This window comes from Dioscorea cayenensis, unplaced genomic scaffold (assembly GCF_009730915.1).
Source record: "Dioscorea cayenensis subsp. rotundata cultivar TDr96_F1 unplaced genomic scaffold, TDr96_F1_v2_PseudoChromosome.rev07_lg8_w22 25.fasta BLBR01002168.1, whole genome shotgun sequence".
NCBI lineage: Eukaryota > Viridiplantae > Streptophyta > Magnoliopsida > Dioscoreales > Dioscoreaceae > Dioscorea > Dioscorea cayenensis.
This window is the reverse complement of record NW_024088559.1, coordinates 94602-112375: the sequence shown is the minus strand read 5'-3', so window position 1 is coordinate 112375 and position 17774 is coordinate 94602. Positions and strand designations below refer to the sequence as shown.

The 17774-nt window shown below is 34.5% G+C and overlaps 2 protein-coding genes and 1 long non-coding RNA gene across 5 annotated transcripts; 1 reads left to right on the top strand and 2 right to left on the bottom strand.

Annotated features, from left to right (window-relative positions):
* Window positions 1–262: 262 nt before the first annotated feature.
* On the bottom strand, window positions 263–1002 carry LOC120257526. The gene is made up of 3 exons (XR_005535707.1): window positions 668–1002; window positions 430–518; window positions 263–351 (listed from the first exon to the last, which is right to left on the bottom strand). It is a non-coding gene; the product is annotated as an uncharacterized LOC120257526 (long non-coding RNA).
* Window positions 1003–4314: 3312 nt separating this feature from the next.
* Window positions 4315–12972, top strand: LOC120257510 (protein PLASTID TRANSCRIPTIONALLY ACTIVE 10). Of its 3 annotated transcripts, none has more exons than XM_039264966.1 (12): window positions 4315–5083; window positions 5697–5756; window positions 5850–5874; window positions 6037–6115; window positions 6598–6679; window positions 7108–7181; window positions 7517–7583; window positions 9084–9176; window positions 9367–9537; window positions 9633–9683; window positions 10736–10887; window positions 12146–12972. In XM_039264966.1, exons 1-12 carry the CDS (start codon window positions 4346–4348, stop codon window positions 12585–12587), a joined length of 2034 nt encoding a protein of 677 aa, XP_039120900.1. In that variant the 5' UTR covers window positions 4315–4345; the 3' UTR covers window positions 12588–12972. The 3 variants fall into 3 exon arrangements, with proteins under 3 accessions (XP_039120900.1, XP_039120899.1, XP_039120902.1); XM_039264965.1 differs by having other exon boundaries at window positions 5850–5879; window positions 6042–6115; XM_039264968.1 differs by lacking the exon at window positions 12146–12972 and having other exon boundaries at window positions 5850–5879; window positions 6042–6115; window positions 10731–10871.
* Window positions 12973–15612: 2640 nt separating this feature from the next.
* LOC120257500 lies at window positions 15613–17607 on the bottom strand. Its single transcript, XM_039264953.1, has one exon. It carries the CDS (start codon window positions 17075–17077, stop codon window positions 16055–16057), a length of 1023 nt encoding a protein of 340 aa, XP_039120887.1. The 5' UTR covers window positions 17078–17607; the 3' UTR covers window positions 15613–16054.
* Window positions 17608–17774: the final 167 nt, after the last annotated feature.

Sequence of the window (17774 nt, the reverse complement as noted above, 5' to 3'; positions counted from 1 at the left end):
TATACGTATATAGCAAAACTATTTTTATTTTTTAATTAAAATATAGCAAAACTAGGGTACTACAATTAAATAAAAATATAAAATTTAGCACTTGGATCCATATAAGAAGTCTGCAATACTTAAATTGACGCCCAACTTCATTGCTAAGCCCATAAGTCCCAGGCCGTTCCGTGCGCAAGAATTGGTGTTATGAGCAGCATTTAGTTGAACATACAGTATTAGCTATAGCAAATTTTAGCAATAAATTGTAGCATGCCTGAATATCTCTGGCGAGATGTTTAAACCATAGAGTTCAGCTGCTAATGAACTTGCAACAGCACCAGCATCTTCAAGCTTGTTATCAGCAATAAACTGCATTATAGGATACATATATTGATTTAGTGTTGGGTGCGCATGCAGATGCAATGGAATGTAACACCTGAATCTTACCTTCGCAGCCCCAACTGCATCATCCACATTTTTTCTAATTAACAACTCCTAATTAACTTTGCTAGGGTATGCTCACATTGAGTGAAAACCTGAAGTTAAGATTCAGTTAGCACATTTGCACATTACCACATTAAAACAGTGATACTATCAAATCAAACACCAACAGATTATCAATAAAATTAAAAAGAAAATACAAAATGAAATAAAATAAAAAAGATTAGAGCTGTATGAACAGTACGATAAGGGGCTCAAATGCCTCCATTTTCCATAATCATAGCTCATGAGGAAGTGTTGAAGGGTCCTTGGAAGCAAACTCAGAAGAAGAATCAAGAAAAGAACGATTCAGATCGTTGGAGGAACCAGTGCTATTGAGGAGGTTATCATCTCTGCCAGCTCCTCCGGCTCGAACGAAAGCGGAGACAAGAGCTTTCCGGCGAGGTCTGAGAAAGAGACTAGATGGAGCTTGGATGGAGCTTCTCTCAGCTTCGTGGGTTGAAGAAGGGGTGGAGTGGATTCACGGAGCTCGAGTGGCCGCCATTGCCATCGCCGTTGTGTGAACCACCTTGTGCATGCCTTTGTTCAACCTTGTGCATGCCTTTGTTTGGGCATGTATTAAATGTCATGAGATAGGTGGGTGTGTGTGTGTGTGTGGGAGAACAAGGGTGTGTATCAACTGTCATGAGATAGGTGTGGGAGAACAAGGGTGTGTGTCAACTGTCATGAGATAAGTGTGGGTGTGGGGAACAAGGGCATGTATCTCTGTATAGTGTCATCAGAAAGGGGTGTGTTGTTTAATTTGGGCTATATTGTGTGAGAACATTTTTACTACTAATTATTTAATATTTTATTTAAAATTTAATTTAACTTAAAATAATTAATATAATTTAATAAAACTATTTATTAAATATATAAATATTTAATAATTTTTTTAAAATTTAATTTAAATAAAAAATTTCTTTTTTTTTTTGACAAAATTATAAATTATTATAACTAGAATAATATTATTTTGAAATAAAAACTATAATCACTGCATTACATGAAAGAACATATATAAAAAAAATTATATATATATATCTAGGGGATCAATAACCCCGATACCGGAGTTACAAGGGTAACCCCAAAATCCCATTTAACCCCATACCAGAGTTACTGTCAATCTAAATTTTTTTAGTGATGGTAGATTAACTTTGCAACGTTGAAAAAGTCACCCTAACATCTCACTCTCCTATGTGGCTAAAGCTTATTGGTTGATAGTGCTCTGAAAAAATAGAAATAAAAAAATAGAGAAAAAAAAAACATATGGATGAAGAAATATACATGACTTTACTCTTCTTGTTTCAATAAATTTGTGGTTTATTTATTTTATTTTTTTAAAAAAATTATGCATGATTAAAGGAAGAATAATTTTTGCAGTTATATTCACATGCAGTAAATCTTATATGACATGCGCATGTATCTCTGGTGGACCCTGTTCCATATGTATGCATATGCCATGTTCATTTTTTTCATACAATCATGCATGTTTTGTTCAAATACTTTTTTTTTTCCCTCTGAATTCGTTGGTATTCTTTCCTTTTCTTCATGCGTCTCTTGTTGAGATGTTTATCACGTCTTCACCAGATGATCTATGGTTCATTTGTCCACTAAGTATTAATCAGAACCTTTCTCTTTCTCTCTCTCTTTTATTTAAACCCTTCATGACATGAGTTCTTTGTAAAACGAAGTTAATTGGTTAGAGACCTAGAATGAACAGACTTAACCCAAGCTTCTACTCATTCTAAATCCAATCACGCTTTTCTTGAAGTTTAAATGCAATGCAATTATCTCTTTGCAACAGTAAGTAAAATGTTTTATTCCCTATTACCCTACTCGACTGACCACCTTTGTTTTTTTTTTCTCTTTCTACCCCTTATCATGCATTTAGAATATACTCTCTCCGTTCTTTTTTATCTGTCGTAAATAACCGAATCTCACATACTAAGAAAGTTGGTTATTTCACATAATTTAATAAAAAATTAGTTATTTTTCCAAAATTACTCCTAATTTATATCTTCACATTTTTTTATCATATTAAATTTCAAGAAGAAAATTGAATATAGTGTTAGGGTAACTTTGGAAAAAAAACAAATAAATAATTTTTAATGTTAAAAAATGACAGATAAAAAGAAACATGAGTTTATGACAGATAAAAAGGAACAGAAGAAGTATACCACAAGTTCTTTGACCTTATATTCACAAAGTTTTTATCTACAACATAGAATCAAAAAGCTTGCGAGCAACATTCTTTTATACACACATGAACATCAAACGTGAATTAAGTTTTGCACCTGCTAATGAATGGCCAATAACATGGATGAGATGATTTGATAAGTCTTGCTGGATAGTGCTTGGGTGCAATTGCATAGCTTGAAACCTCATGGTAGATCTCAAAATTACTCATATATGTACAACAACTGAGGACTATGACCATAATACTAGGCAAGCAAATACTACAATTAATGTGCATTCCAAATCAATGTATTAGCGGATAAAAATAGGTTTGAACACAAATCAAAAGCATTCATGCGTGACCCTGCCGTTGTGCTTTAAGGCTTTAAATTATTTGAGTTATATCATATTGTCATGTCATATATATTTATCATTCTATAATAAATAATTATTATAAAGATAGCTGAGAAAAGAAATCCAAGTTTCCGGTGAGAGCTTTTATCTTATGTTCCATGTCTATCTTTTATTCAATAAAGTTATGGTTTATCCACATTTATTCCAAAATAATTAAATAAATAAATAAATAAATAAATCTAAGTTGAATATTTATTCAGGGTTGGCCGGGTGCATGTTCTAATACTTGTATGACTTTCTAGACTAGTTAAAGATGTCATATATATATATATCATACATTAACAAATCATACTCATAAGAATATCTCTATACTTAGTGATCAGTCATTTTCTGTCCTCATTTACAACACATCAACATCATGCCAACTTAGTTCCCTTAATTATATTTGATTATATTAACTGGGCTTAGTTTAGTGTTAGATGTTGAATCAACAATTCGAAAAGGGGAGTTTAAGGGTTTAATTGCAAGATTTGAAATTTTTAAAAAAATAATAGTAGAAAAAATGGGTTCATTTGCAATAATTCATAGAAAAAGTTCAAAAATAAGAAGCTCGGTGTTATTTGAAAAAAAATTCATAAAAATGTAAAAATATGAAAAAAAAATCCAGTGGTTTATATGCGAAATTAATAAAATAATGTTAAAAGTGAAAAATTGGGTGTTTTATTGCAAAATACAAAGTTAGAGGGTCTAGTTGCAAAAAAAAATGAAATTTGTGAAAATAAATAAAAATTTAAGGTTTAATGTGTAAAAATTGTCATGAGAATGGTTAAAAATGCAAAAAGGAAATAGGGATTTTTTTGTAAAATTTTCAGGAACTGTCTCCTAATGCTCACAATGAGTTCTTTGAAGGCTCTATTCCCTGCCTTTTTCTTAGCACACTGATTTAGAATTTAAGCATTTTGGTTATTTTCATCTTTAATCACAATAAAAATTATATATATTTTTTATTTGAATAAATAAGGACAAATTATGAATTTTTCCTGATATTAACAAAAAAACATATATAACAAAATATTATATATCATATATATATTATTATTATTATTTTTTCTTTATTTGTGTTAGAAAATATAAAAAAATAATTAAAGATGAATCTATATCTTTATAAAGTTTATATATTAATTTTTAACTATTGAAATATATAAACAAATAAAAATATTTTATTGGGTATGTAAATACAATTATTTGGCTTTGCAGGGGTATATTTGCAAAAAAAAAAAAAACAACCCCTTATCTTCTCCATTCCTTAAACCCCTGAGAAAACCCAAGAGAGAACTCAATGCAGTGAAAAACCATGCACTGCTTCCAGCTCCATCACCACCATTGCCTCCTTCCTCGCTTCCTCTCTCCTCCCTTCCGAGCTTCCAAACCCTCGGTTGAATGGAGATCCCTTCGCCTCCTCCCCAGGTCCTCCTCCACTTCCTCTGCATACGCTCCTGATGAGGACCCCGTCGACGAGGATTTCCTCAAGGACTTCAAACCCCGTGAGAAGGAAACGGAGGACGAGGCCCGCCGCCGGAACTGGATCGAGCGTGGCTGGGCTCCATGGGAGGAGATCCTCACGCCGGAGGCTGATTTCGCTCGCAAAGCCCTCAATGAGGGCGAAGAAGTCCCTCTTCAATCCCCTGAAGCCATCGAGGCTCACAAGATGCTCACTCCGTCGTACCGCCGCAAGAAGATGGAGGAGAGCGGGCTCTCCGAGGAGGAATACCAGGCGAAGCAGTTTGAGATTAAGGGAGAGATACCGGAGCCACTGGAGACTTCTTGGGATGGGCCTTTGGTGACCCGGCTTGTGCCGCCGAGGGACTGGCCTCCCAGAGGATGGGAGGTGGATAAGAAGGAGCTGGAGTTTATTAGGGAGGCGCATAAGATGCTCGCTGAGAGGGTTGATGTTGAGAAGATGGAGGGAGTGAGGGTGGATAAGGATACGGATGTGGGAATTATGTGTTTGGATAGGTACAAGGTTTTCTTGAAGCAGTACAATGAGTGGGTTGCAGCGAATAAAGATCGGTTGGAGGAGGAGTCATACAAGGTAAAGATCCTTTTTTTTTTTTGTTCTTGTTTGGTTTGTTGATGTTGCAATGATCTCTGTTGGCTTAGCTTGAAATCTGAAAAGAAAAGTTAGAAATATACCCTTACATATCTATGAGAAAGAGAAGTCTTGAAGATCTTAATCGCTTTATAGGAGTGCGGCCATGGTGATTTAATCCAAAACAATTTTTGGAATTGAACCCATATGTGAGCATGATTACAGGGCATTGTTGATATCAAAGATACTTGTGATTTAATGAAAATGGCATGATTCCTTCCATGTCTAATTATATTTGGAATTTTCTTTGATCAACATTGTATAGAAATAGTTCACAATCATTATCCATCAAGTTGTGTCAATTTTCATATAAGAAGTGTATTAAATGAAAAATTCAGCCACTTATGGGTTCAATGCCAAAACTTGTTTTGGATTAAATCACCATGGCCGCATTCCTCTTATAGTCTAATGTCAATGCATATGAATGGCTACATTGTGTTATTGTTTGAATATCAATAAGGCGATTAGGAGTTCTTTCTCTCATATAGATATCTAAGAGTATATCTCTAACTTTTCTTTGGGGCTGATGATTAAATTTGGTTTGTTTTTGGTTTAGTTTGATCAAGATTATTATCCTGGTAGGAGAAAACGAGGCAAGGACTACAAAGACGGCATGGTATATTTGTGGCTATCTTCTTTCTCTTCATTTATGTTGTTGACTTATCTATTTGTGAATTCTTTTTTCTAAGAATGATGGTCTTTCTTGCAGCTTGAGCTTCCCTTTTTTTACCCTGGGCAGGTAAGCTTCTCATCTATTCCGGAATTGTCATCAACTTCTATTAAATTCCTTATAATTATAAGCTTTTCACCTTCAAATGCCTCGAGAATTTCTGTTGTAACATATTTTTACAATTAAACTGCATAATCTTAGCAAGATTAATATGATAATGGATTATGGCAGGTCTGCATGGGAAAGGTGGTAACTCTGCACCTTCACCAAGGAGCCTTTGTTGACATTGGAGGTGTCTATGATGGGTGAATCTCCTTTTTCTTTGTAGATCTATTGAGCTATGCAGCTTTTCCTTCTGCGATCATTTTATAAATTTATTACTGATGCAATTTGAACCTTATTGGTGGAAGTGGAAAACTAAACTAAAGCTAATGCATTTTCACATCTAGACAAGAATGAATAAAGAGTGGATTTTTTTTCCTGTGTGTGTGTGAGCGTGTGCACACTTTTGAAAAGCAACAACTGTAGAGAAAGATGTTGTACACAGAGAAAATTAAAAATTCTTCCATGACAATTTCGGCATTCAACGTTAGTGACTTTTCTGCTCTCTACCCCTACCCAATGCCAAAAAATCTTTAATTTCTGCACAACTAATTCAGTTTGACAAAAAGTACCATTTGGCAAGTTGTGCAAACATTGCCATCAAACCTGGTAACTCACTGGGAATATCTCATATTGTTTGACTTTCCTGATTCTGGTATACTAATTCATCTGTTCTTATCTATAGATGGGTTCCCATAAAAGGAAATGATTGGTACTGGATTCGCCATCATGTAAAGGTTGGCATGCGTGTAATTGTTGAAATTCTGGTAAGGGACAGCTTTTAGTGCTTATGAATATTTCTCTATGTATATTAATTATATGATATAATACTTTCATATAAATATCTATTCACATATAATCACTTGTCAATTTCTTCTTATATCCCAACATATTGTTTTATTCCTTTATTCATGCCTTTTAGTTGTTTGTACCTGTGCATGTTCTCAGATGTACTCATGCTACTTATCGATAAGACATATGATACTATGCTAGCTTTTTATTTATTTGTCTATTGTGTGTGTGTGCGCACGCGCACATGCATGTCTGTGTCTGTGTGACAAAGATCACATAGTTCATTTGATGCTGCAAATATGTACTGGTGCCACTTACAGTAGTTTTATCTGATATGTCTAAACATATTTTACATACTCCTTGCCAAATGAAGGTTAATTCATTTATACTTGATCTTTTACAGGCCAAGCGAGATCCATATCGCTTTCGATTTCCCCTTGAAATGCGCCTGGTTGATCCAAACATAGACCATCTTTTGTATGTTTTTTCTTCCAGAATACCATCTCTATTTTTTATTAAAATTTTCTTTGTTATACTGGTCAGTTTTACATCATTAATCGGATGAATGGTCTTCATAATCCTAATATGCTTGTGACAATCACTATCTTTGATTTATAGTGGAAAACTTATCAGTTCCCACATTGTGAATTAACAGAACTTTGTGCATGTTACTACACCTTATGGCTCATGCTTCAAAATATTGATAGATTTTAATTTTCAGAAATTTGTTGATCCTCTTTTTGTTCATAGTGAAGCTAACTATTTATATAGTCATTGGTTTGAAATTTATGTGTTTGTCAATGTTCATGCAGATTTAATAGATTTGACTATCCACCAATATTTCATCGCAAAGAGGATACAAATCCAGAAGAATTATGGGTGACTTTCTTTTCTTTCAGTTGCATGCTTCAGATTAAGTTCGTGGATAGTGGCTAAAGTTTGATGCTCATAGTTTATGATCCTTTCAAGAGTGGTCTGTTGGCTTATTATTTAATTTGTATGATGTTATGGTCACGCGGGAAATGCCTAGGTGTCTATTGGTTCATTACCTTCAGACTGAATTTGAGACTGATGCAAGTAAGGGAAGTCTGGTTGATTTTTTTCTTTTTTAAATATCTTAATGGAAATAGTTCTGAGCAGTATGAGATAAGTGGTTAATTCAGACATTAATATCTGACATGTTAGTCTACATGACTTGGAATTGGTAAACACTCGTAGAATTAGATCAGTTCCTTTGTTACGGGAGGAACAGTAAAAGGAATAGAGGAGTAAAAAGTAATGAGCAAGTGGAAATGACAAATCTGCTGTCACTTGAATCAAGCAATAGTTTCTTAGGCTTTAGACGTCCATCACAGTTCTTAAGATAGTGAAGAAATAACTTCATATGAGTGCATACTAATTTGTTCAGAAGTAAACACTATCACCCTTAGTGCACAAAACAATAAAATAAAAATAAAAATAAAATCAACAGTTAAAAATCAGCACTAAAGCAGTTATGTGGGCAATTTATGTAAAACAATGCAGTGGAGCAGTTAAAAGAGTCTGCCAAAGGTTTTTGTATTACTTAAAGACTTAAACATTTGGATTCACAAGGGTTTTGGGTTGGGAATAGATCAATATGGGTTGTGTTCCAAATGCCAGAGTCTCTATCAACAAGACCTGTGTTTATTTTCTTTTATCTAATTTTTTTGCTTGAACTGTTCAATTTTTTTCTTTATTTTCTTGAATGTCATATTTCTTCTTATCATTGCTGTATCTTCTTAGTTTGGTCATGTTTTGGCTAAAATACTGAAATCTTGGAAAGGAACCGCCAAGGCTGAAATTGAAGGATAGAGTCATTCCAAGAATATTGTGGGCCGTACATATGATGTTTTGATTTCTCTTTGCCCCTTATTTTGATTTCATTTTATTAGACAAGAATCATTTATCTTTGGTTGCTGCAAAAGCCGCTGAATATGGGCGGCATGAACTGCAACAATGTTTATCCTGTTATGCTACAGATGCAGATGTAACTAGCACTGCATACAGACTCATGATGAAAATTGAAACAGAGTGGCTTTTATATTTGATCACCTCTACTTCTTTCATTGGTTGTCTTAACTTTTGTTTCAAATGCATTGTATTAAAAATGTTCTGGTCAAGATTTTGCCTTTGCTTATAAGCCGTTAATTTTGTTTGATGAGTGTTATATCTGCATCTTGAATATTAAATTGGTTCAGTGCAATGCCACCTATCATCAAATACACTCCTTTTATTTATTTATTTATTTATAATAATTATTATTTTTTTAATTCACAGATCTTTTAGTCTGGTTATTGTTAAAGGGTATGGTTTTTATTAAGTTACCTGAGTTTAACAGAGATTTTGTTCCTTATTCAGCGGGATTGTGGAAGGGCACCCATTCCTAGAAGAAAGCCAAAATTCAAAATAGAAGAACAATCCTTGTTATCAAATCATCCTTATGTAGATAAGGTATTTTTCCCATGCAATGTCTAAAACATAATTCTGATGTTCAGTTTTTTAAACACACAAAATAATGGTTCTACCCTCATAACATCCTTTTCCAAGGGGAAAATTTTCATTTATATTCTCCTATCCTGTTAAGTCGTTTTCTAACTGGGTCAAAGGTATAATTAGAGTTATTGCGTGTTTTACTGTGCAGCTATGGCACTTACATAATGCAGAACAACTGATTCTGGATGATGAGGATGCAAACCCTGATAAATATAAGGATAAGAAACCTTTGAAGAATTTGGAGCCTTTTGATGAAGAAAACAGTGTTGAATATACCAAAGCATACTTCAAGAAAGCTTTAATTCCAAAGGTGATTCTGGTAAGTATAGCAGTCAGTATTTCTTCATCCTGGAGTATCTTTTATTACTTGATTTTATCCATTTGAGCTTCCATGATTAATATTTATTTATTCAGAATACAAATGTGGAGGAACTTGAGTTGGATGCTGCTCGTGCTGAGCGTCAGGTAAGACAGTGCCACATAAATTTGATCATGATTTCCAATACTCCGTTGACTCCCTCAGTGATTCCAAAGAAAAAAAAAATTCATGAAATTGCTCCAGTTAGAAAAAGTCTTATATGATTGCAATATCAAATTAATTTTCTTAAGCGTTCTCCTCTCAAAAAAAAAATTTTAGGGCGAGGATGCAAGCACTAAGAATCAAATTATCTTGAGTTCCCACATCCCAACCTTCAAACTTAGAGACAACAATTCAATACCTTTCAGTTGTGTCCTCGCAAGGGTGCATGTGCGATGAGCGTGTCACCTATTGCATTGATGGGAGCTTATTGCATTTATTGTATAAAAGGTCAAGTTTTCACACATAGGTGATGTGTCATTCACGCATTGGCAATGAAGCTTTCTGCATGTTATGGGCCAAAGATCATGTTTAGGATCATCGATAAGGTTTTTCATTTGCAAGTTGGTGCCTAGGCTCAAGGTGAGAAGACTATCTCTTGACACATGTCGAACATGCTACGAGACCATCTTAGGCCTTGTGTTGATGGGAGCTTTTTGAATGGTTCTCTGTTTTTATTGGTGAAGTGAATATTTACAACTGCTACTTTTAATGAATAATGAGGAAAATTGTGGTAAATTGATTTGGTACATTGATGTCTTGGAGTGTCATTGAAGTGCATATATGTATGATGCATAAAAAGGAAAGGAAATTATTTGTAAGTTGTATGAGCAATATCAATAATAATATTTAAGCGTGATTGCATCTTAGTTTGATTTTGAATGAAAGCTCTATTTGCAAGGTAAAATTTGATTATATAACTGATGACCATTGCCAAGATAAAATATTGGTTAAAACATAGGACTAATGATTTTGGACACTAGCATCTGACATGTTGTATCATTGTCCAAGATTTAGATTGAGGCAATTTTGTCTTGGATATCTGTTTGTATAAGCGCTCATGAGGTTTTTGGTGTCTTTTTTTTTTTCCCCCATTTTGCACAATCATATAGATGTGATTCTGAGATTTCTTTAATTTTAAATGATTCTTTTAGTACAGATGCTTTACAAATTAAAGAAGGAAGCAAATGAAAGAGGAGAAGAATTTAAACTTCCAAAGTTGAGACGAATGATTGAAATGGATGAGTATGACCTGATGCATTGGCGACGTTCATTAGAAGAAAGAGAAGCTTTGATTAGAGATATTAGCAGGTAGATGTGTTTATTTTCATACTATCATTTTTTCTAAATATCATCACAATTTCATTTCTGATCAATCTCATATATTTGGTCTTCTTTTGTCACCATGGTTAAACTAATGCACATCTGTTTCTCTCTTTTAACGCAATTTTTTTTTAAAAATTCTATACCATAATCCCATGGAAATTCAAGTTTGCCTACTAAGCTCTTCATAGATATATGGATATATATTTATATATATATATATATCAATTTAGCACTTACCTTCTCAGAGAAAATTAAGATACCTGGTGACTGCAGATTGATGGTTGTTTTGGTCATGCATATATTTCCTTAGTTATTTTCTCACTAGTTATACAAACAGTTGAGCACTTCTTATGATGATCATGGAGAACAATTCAACAAAGGCGAAGATATTAGCTGTTTCTATGAATGGCAGTCATGTGTCTGAAATCATGGTTACCAAAAACTCCTATACATTGATTTGACTAATGATCAACTTGCATTTCTCTTTTTGAAGGAGGAATGCTTGTATATCTGTTTGAGTGAAATATACACCATTAATTTTGTTGTTTGAGACAGTACTGATTGTGAGAAAAACTATATAATTTACTAGTCAGGGTTTATGGAAACAATGCATGCTTGTTGTTGTTGTCATTAAGATGAAGGATTGCAACTTGTCGCTTCATTCAAACGCAAAGTTACTGGTTTTATGAGGCATGCGTAGCCCAACAGAATGGCCTGAACAATTTAAAAGAAACAAATGATTTAATATATATATATATATATATATAGTTGAGATTGAGTGGATGTCATGTGGATTTGAGCATATGCACATAACAGTGTAATTTGGTAAGCTTGGCATGTTGACGTTAGCATCATAATTCATAAGTTTGGAAGATGGTGGCATGAAAGATTTCCATAAACTTTTAAGAATATGACTAAGGTGAGTGGAAAGGTGAATGGAGAAGCTTGAGGATGGAGCAGTTTGAGAAATAGGCTGCTAATAGTGAGCAAAGAGTTTGGCATACTAGCAAGACTTTATTTCATCTGTAGAACAGTTAGAACTTTACTTCAACTCAGGTCAACAATTGAATTATCATGAATACCTACTTTGTTACAACCACTAAACACCTTTGTTTCTGTTTTTCCTTGACTAACTAACTATATTTTGTATCAAGAATTTTCTTTATGCAGTTTCTTTTTCTAGAAACCCTTGATACATTTGTCGAAATATTGAATTTTGGAAATCAATTCGCATGTTTGACAGCCGGAAAGCTCTAGGACTTCCACTAGATGAACCAGGAAGATACATAGATGAGAGGCTATTTATGAAAGACAAATATGATCCATCAAGCCCATTGTACCGTTATGACTACTGGGGTGAGCCGAAGAACTCAGAAAAGAGCAGGCAGCAGAGAGAGACTGAAAATCACAACAAGGCCATTGTTGGAAATCGTATTGTTTGGTATGAGATGTCATATGAAGAGGCAATGAAGCAAAAAATGCGTCGAGAAGCCCGGAAGAAAGCAATGCCAAAAGTCGAAGAAAAGGAAGTTTCTGATCAAGGTGACAAGGACGACGAGGACGAGGATGAGGATGAAATCATCTATAGTATACTAAGTGATGCCCTTTCGGACTCGGAGAACAAACCATTTGTTAATGGCACTGAATCTCCAAGGATGGCAGATGAGGGAATGTTTGAGAACTAGATATCATTTTATGCATCCTTTGATAGTTGTTCCACACAGTTAATTCATCACAATCTACCCAATGATCTGTTGTCAGAAGCATATATGTACCTTCCAGCAACAAAAGCAACAGATCATGGATTGATTTTGGAGAATTTCAAGCACAAACAAGCCTTTTGGTTCTCATGGTTGGATTAATTCTTTTGGATCAGCTATTTGTATTTATTTTAAAAATTCAATGATGAGGAGATGGTGGTTTGCTGAACAAACAAAACCCTAATCTGTTTTTATTGTGATGTTAATAGTTGTCAAACCTAGCTATAGAGTAACTTTGGCAAAGCAAAACTACTGATAAAAACTAAATCAGTGTGCTGTTGAAACACTGTGTATGTTTTTTTTTTCTAAAATTAAATTTTAAGCTTTTCTTGTATAAATTATCAGTGTGCTGTTGTTTTGTGACATTACTCTGTGCAGTCTGTGTGCTCTTCTGTCAAATCAAAAAGCATGAGAAAATATATATATATATATATATATATATAAAAGATGCAAATAGGCTCGTTCTTTTTATGTAGGATGTCATTCATCCATCTTTTCTGAAGTTAACATGTATTTCTAGAATTTCTACAGAAAGATTATTAATGAGCTGTCTGTCATTCATGCTTCTTTGGATAAAATCATTAGTTATTATTCCATTTATTTATAAAATAATCTAAGTATATATATAATTCTTGAGCCTAAATTAATTATTAATTATTAATTATTATTATTCATGTTAAATGATTAGAGAAATAAAGAGATAAAAAATTTCAGCAACAATACCTTAATAAAACATTTTATTTCTTAAGACTCAATAATATTAAAAAAGCTGTCTTCTAATTTTTTTAACATTTAAATAACATTAATTATACTAAACATCACACTCCTAAGATGCTTATCGTATACCAAACTTACACCAACATATATACTTAAATAATAAAATAAAAAAGTTATCATGTCCATAATATCTTATCTTCTTTCTCAGAACAGAAGAGGAATCTACAAACAACTAATTAAATAGTGGGTGAGTCACTCGCTATAATTCATGTATAGACTAGGCGTTGAAGCAATAAAGAATCTATTTTATCAATATAAATAATTTCAAGTACTTTAAATGCATTCATCCCACTCATTAACATACAAAATATTCATTGAAATGTCCAATGGTTCCCTTATTGTTACTATGATCTTAACCATATAAAAATAATTAACTAGTTCTAAAGCTATGATCTACTCTCAAAAAGGAAAGCTAACACCCAAACTTGAAAAAAATATATTTTACAAAAAGTAAGGTATAAAATTTTTTTTTTAAAAAAAAAGTGATATATTAATCTACTACAATATAATATGGATATGTATGATGCAAAATTAGATGTATGACAAAGAATGAAGAAAAATATTAGATTGGAAGTCCACACCAAACCAATTAATCAAAAATCAATCCTAAGTGACATTCACCAATAAAATCTACCAAGATTCTTCATCTAGACTCTAACAATAATCTCATTTCACTTGTATTCAAGATAAGACATTGATTAGATAAGAAATAATCATATTTGGTTGAAATTAAGTAATGATATATAGTCATTTACATATAATTCAATTTTTTTTTTATTAAAAAGAAAAGATTGGTTCATATATAACTTTTTAAAATACAAACATTTTATTTTATTTGGTGTAAGTTAATAGTTTCAAGATGTACCTACAATATATATTTGGTTCAATTGGTCATCAATGAATCCTTGACCTTATGTGTATGTATATATATATATCTCAAATTAACCTCTCTTCATTTAAGTCTGCATTGACATTAGATGACAGAGAAAGATACCAAATTAAAACCAGATCAAAAGTGCAACATTGCATCTTGATTTCTTTGCAATCAATGAACAAGAAAACCATTAATTTATCAAACATATTGAATTTAAAAACAATTTTTATTGGTAGATTTGTTAAGATATTTATTTATTTATTTTTAAAAAATATAGACAAACTACGGCACCCAATTTTTATTTAAAAATATAATGAGATACCGATTTTCATGGCTGTTGAGATATTTATCACTGACAAATAAAACCACTCATAAAATGATAAATGTCAACAACATTTATATTCAAAATTAATTATCATATTCAATACAAATATAAAGAAGCAGGAAAAACACATAAAAATGTGATCCATCAAATACCAATCAATTTACATCTTGATACACAACACATCAAAAGCATTAATATATCCAGTACAACTATTATTAGTAATAAAAATATTAAAACACATGTAACATATTTTGGGTGATCACCACAAGCTGAAAGTAAGGGATAAATCACGAATCATTTCTTTGATAAATAATATAAAATTAATTTTTAGAATTAAATAATCATATTAATATTTTTTTAAAATTTTTCTTGTTCAAACATGAATTAACAAGGGAAAGCTAAATAAATAATAATATTCATTAATTATCTGGCCTCTTGGATATGTTTGCTTAAGAACAAAACAAAATGATCGATTAAGACTATGCTCAATCAACTGGAAGATGTGCATTATCCACATAAGAGATCTTCTGTTTTGCTTAATTAAAAGAAAAAAAAATCACCAGCTTATCTCTTTATCCAATCCAATTAAATTAACCAAAAATATGTGATTTCTGAACCCATACTACAAACAATTCAAATAATCATACACTTCCAACTCTGATGGAATGTTGATTTCCACTAATGCAAGTATTCTAATAAAAAATAAATAAATTATATAAATTATATATATATAGACGGATAAAACTCCAACCCGTAATTAACGTGCTATCCAAAGAGCTAACTCTTCTCGAAATGACTCATTTCCACCTCAGATATTTTGTTTTATATATTTTTTTTAAAAATAATAATAATAGTATTAATATTATTAATATCAACACCATTAGCTTCACCAAATCTCATAAAGTCTCATGAAGGACGTTTTATCCTCTCCACAAAACATGCAACATTTGAAACAAACACAACACAACACAACATCCATCCACACACGTACTTTGAATACATGCAAAACTCTATCCAGAGCTTTCAAACATACAATAAACACAAGTGCGACACGTGTACTTGTGTGCCCATCCAAACCAATCACCTTACAATACAGTGCCGCACACATCACACCACCATGATCCATATTCCATACATACATTCATAAAATTAAAAATTAACAACAAAATATAAAAAAAGAAAAAAGAAAAAAAGCTTTTCCATGTTTTCCCGACAACAAACCACGTACTCATCCACGTGTACACACTTCCCTAATTGCAAACAAAAAGCTCAAACCATAACCCACCACGTGTCCCACCCCTCTCTCCCTTAATCCGCTGGTCAGCTTCGAACAGCAAACACCATCTTTTTCCTTACCCGAATTTACATAACTCCCCCTCCAAACACACATATTTACAATTCCAACCACCACCACCATCATCTCCCAAGGCTAAGACTGAGAGCCGCCTTAACATCAAGCCGCCAAGCCAGCACGCCATCACCGAGCCGCCAAACATCACACGGAGCCGCCAACGACCCCTTCCCTTTCCTGCACGCGTATCGCACGCGCACACGGCACGTGAAAGCCATGCTCTCCTGCGGTACCATTCCTCGCGTGACCAACGCCACCCTAACCTCCTCCTCCTCCTCCTCCTCCTCCTCCTCCCCATCATCTTCTCCAACCACCATCCTTCTATACGCCTCGTTGGTCCACGTCACCCGATCCAACGGACCAGATAAAAAAACCGGACACGTGTCCATAACCGCTCTTCTTCTAGCTTCTTCTTCGCACCCCCACCCAATGACCTCCCTCCACGTGTCCGTCACACACTCCACCGTCACCCACGACCCCGCCGGCCTCACCGGCCTCGGAACCACCACCTCCCCCGTCGTCCCCATCCCCACCCTCCACACCGCCGGCACATACGTCGTCACCATCTTCTTCTCTGTCGTCGTCGTCGTCGTAGTCTTCACCTCCTCCTTCCTCTCCGGCATCTCCGGCATCAAAGCCAACGTCTTCAGGTTAAAGTTAAGGTTCTCCACCTTCTTTAACACCTTCCTCCCTCTCCCACCACCATCCTTGGCAGTAACACCAGTGCTAGTACTAGTAGGGTTTCCTCGTCTCTTCCGGCCGGTTTTTGGCGGAGGTAAAGCGGGAGCAGCAGCGGCGACGGCACCGTCAACCGTGGGCTTTGGTGCGATAGGACGGAATCTTAACATTATTCTATCCATTTTCCAAGCTACATCAGGCTCAGCGCCATACCTGACTATGCAGCAACCTCCTCTTCGCTCCATGAGAGTTAATGAAATGAGAAAGCAGTGATGATGGTGATGGTGGTGGTGGTGGTGGTGAGGAACGAGGAAGATAAGGGAGAGAAGGAGGAGGGGGTGATATAATAATGGGGAGAGAGAGGAATGGGTTGACACGTGGAAGAAGGGAACAGGTGTCGAGAAGGGCATCTAGGACAGTGATGGAACGTGAAAAAGGACACGTGGAAGGAGAGGAGAGAAGAGAGCACGTGATTGGTGCGTACGAGGGGTTGGGGTGTCGGGAAAGAGGAGAGATGTAACCAATGAGAGTTGGAGTTGTGTCCAGAAAGGGACGTGAGGGGTGAACACGTAGTAGAGAAGAGAGAAGAGAAGAGGGCGTTGGGAGATGGGCTTTTCTTTGAGTGCTTTTAAGAAGAAGAAGATGATGATGATGATGAAAGGAGAGAGAGAGAGAGAGAGAGAGAGAAGAGAAGAGAACCGGGCTTTTTTTAGGAAATAAAAGGGTGGTTCCAGAATTTGGACACGTGGAATAGATGGATTGGGAGAAGGGTAACATGGCTCTGTTGGGTGGCTATTATTAGCAAGGTTGGGCTAGGACACGTGGAAGATCTGAAGGCGACGTGGATCTTGGGGGAGATTTGTGACGTCACTCTTCCTAACCTAGATTGATGTTTTTAGTCTACCACTTTCTTTCTTTATTTTTTTTTTTTCTATATACTTATTCATTTTATTCAGGGGAGAGAGAAAATCTTATTAGTGGATCTATTCTTGCCTACCATCCTGTACGGGTACAACCGGACAATTGTGTTTTAATAAAATTTTAATTGGGGTTGGATGCCACTGGGTTGATTAGGTTGGTTGTGACCATTCCTGTGGGGCTTGTGAA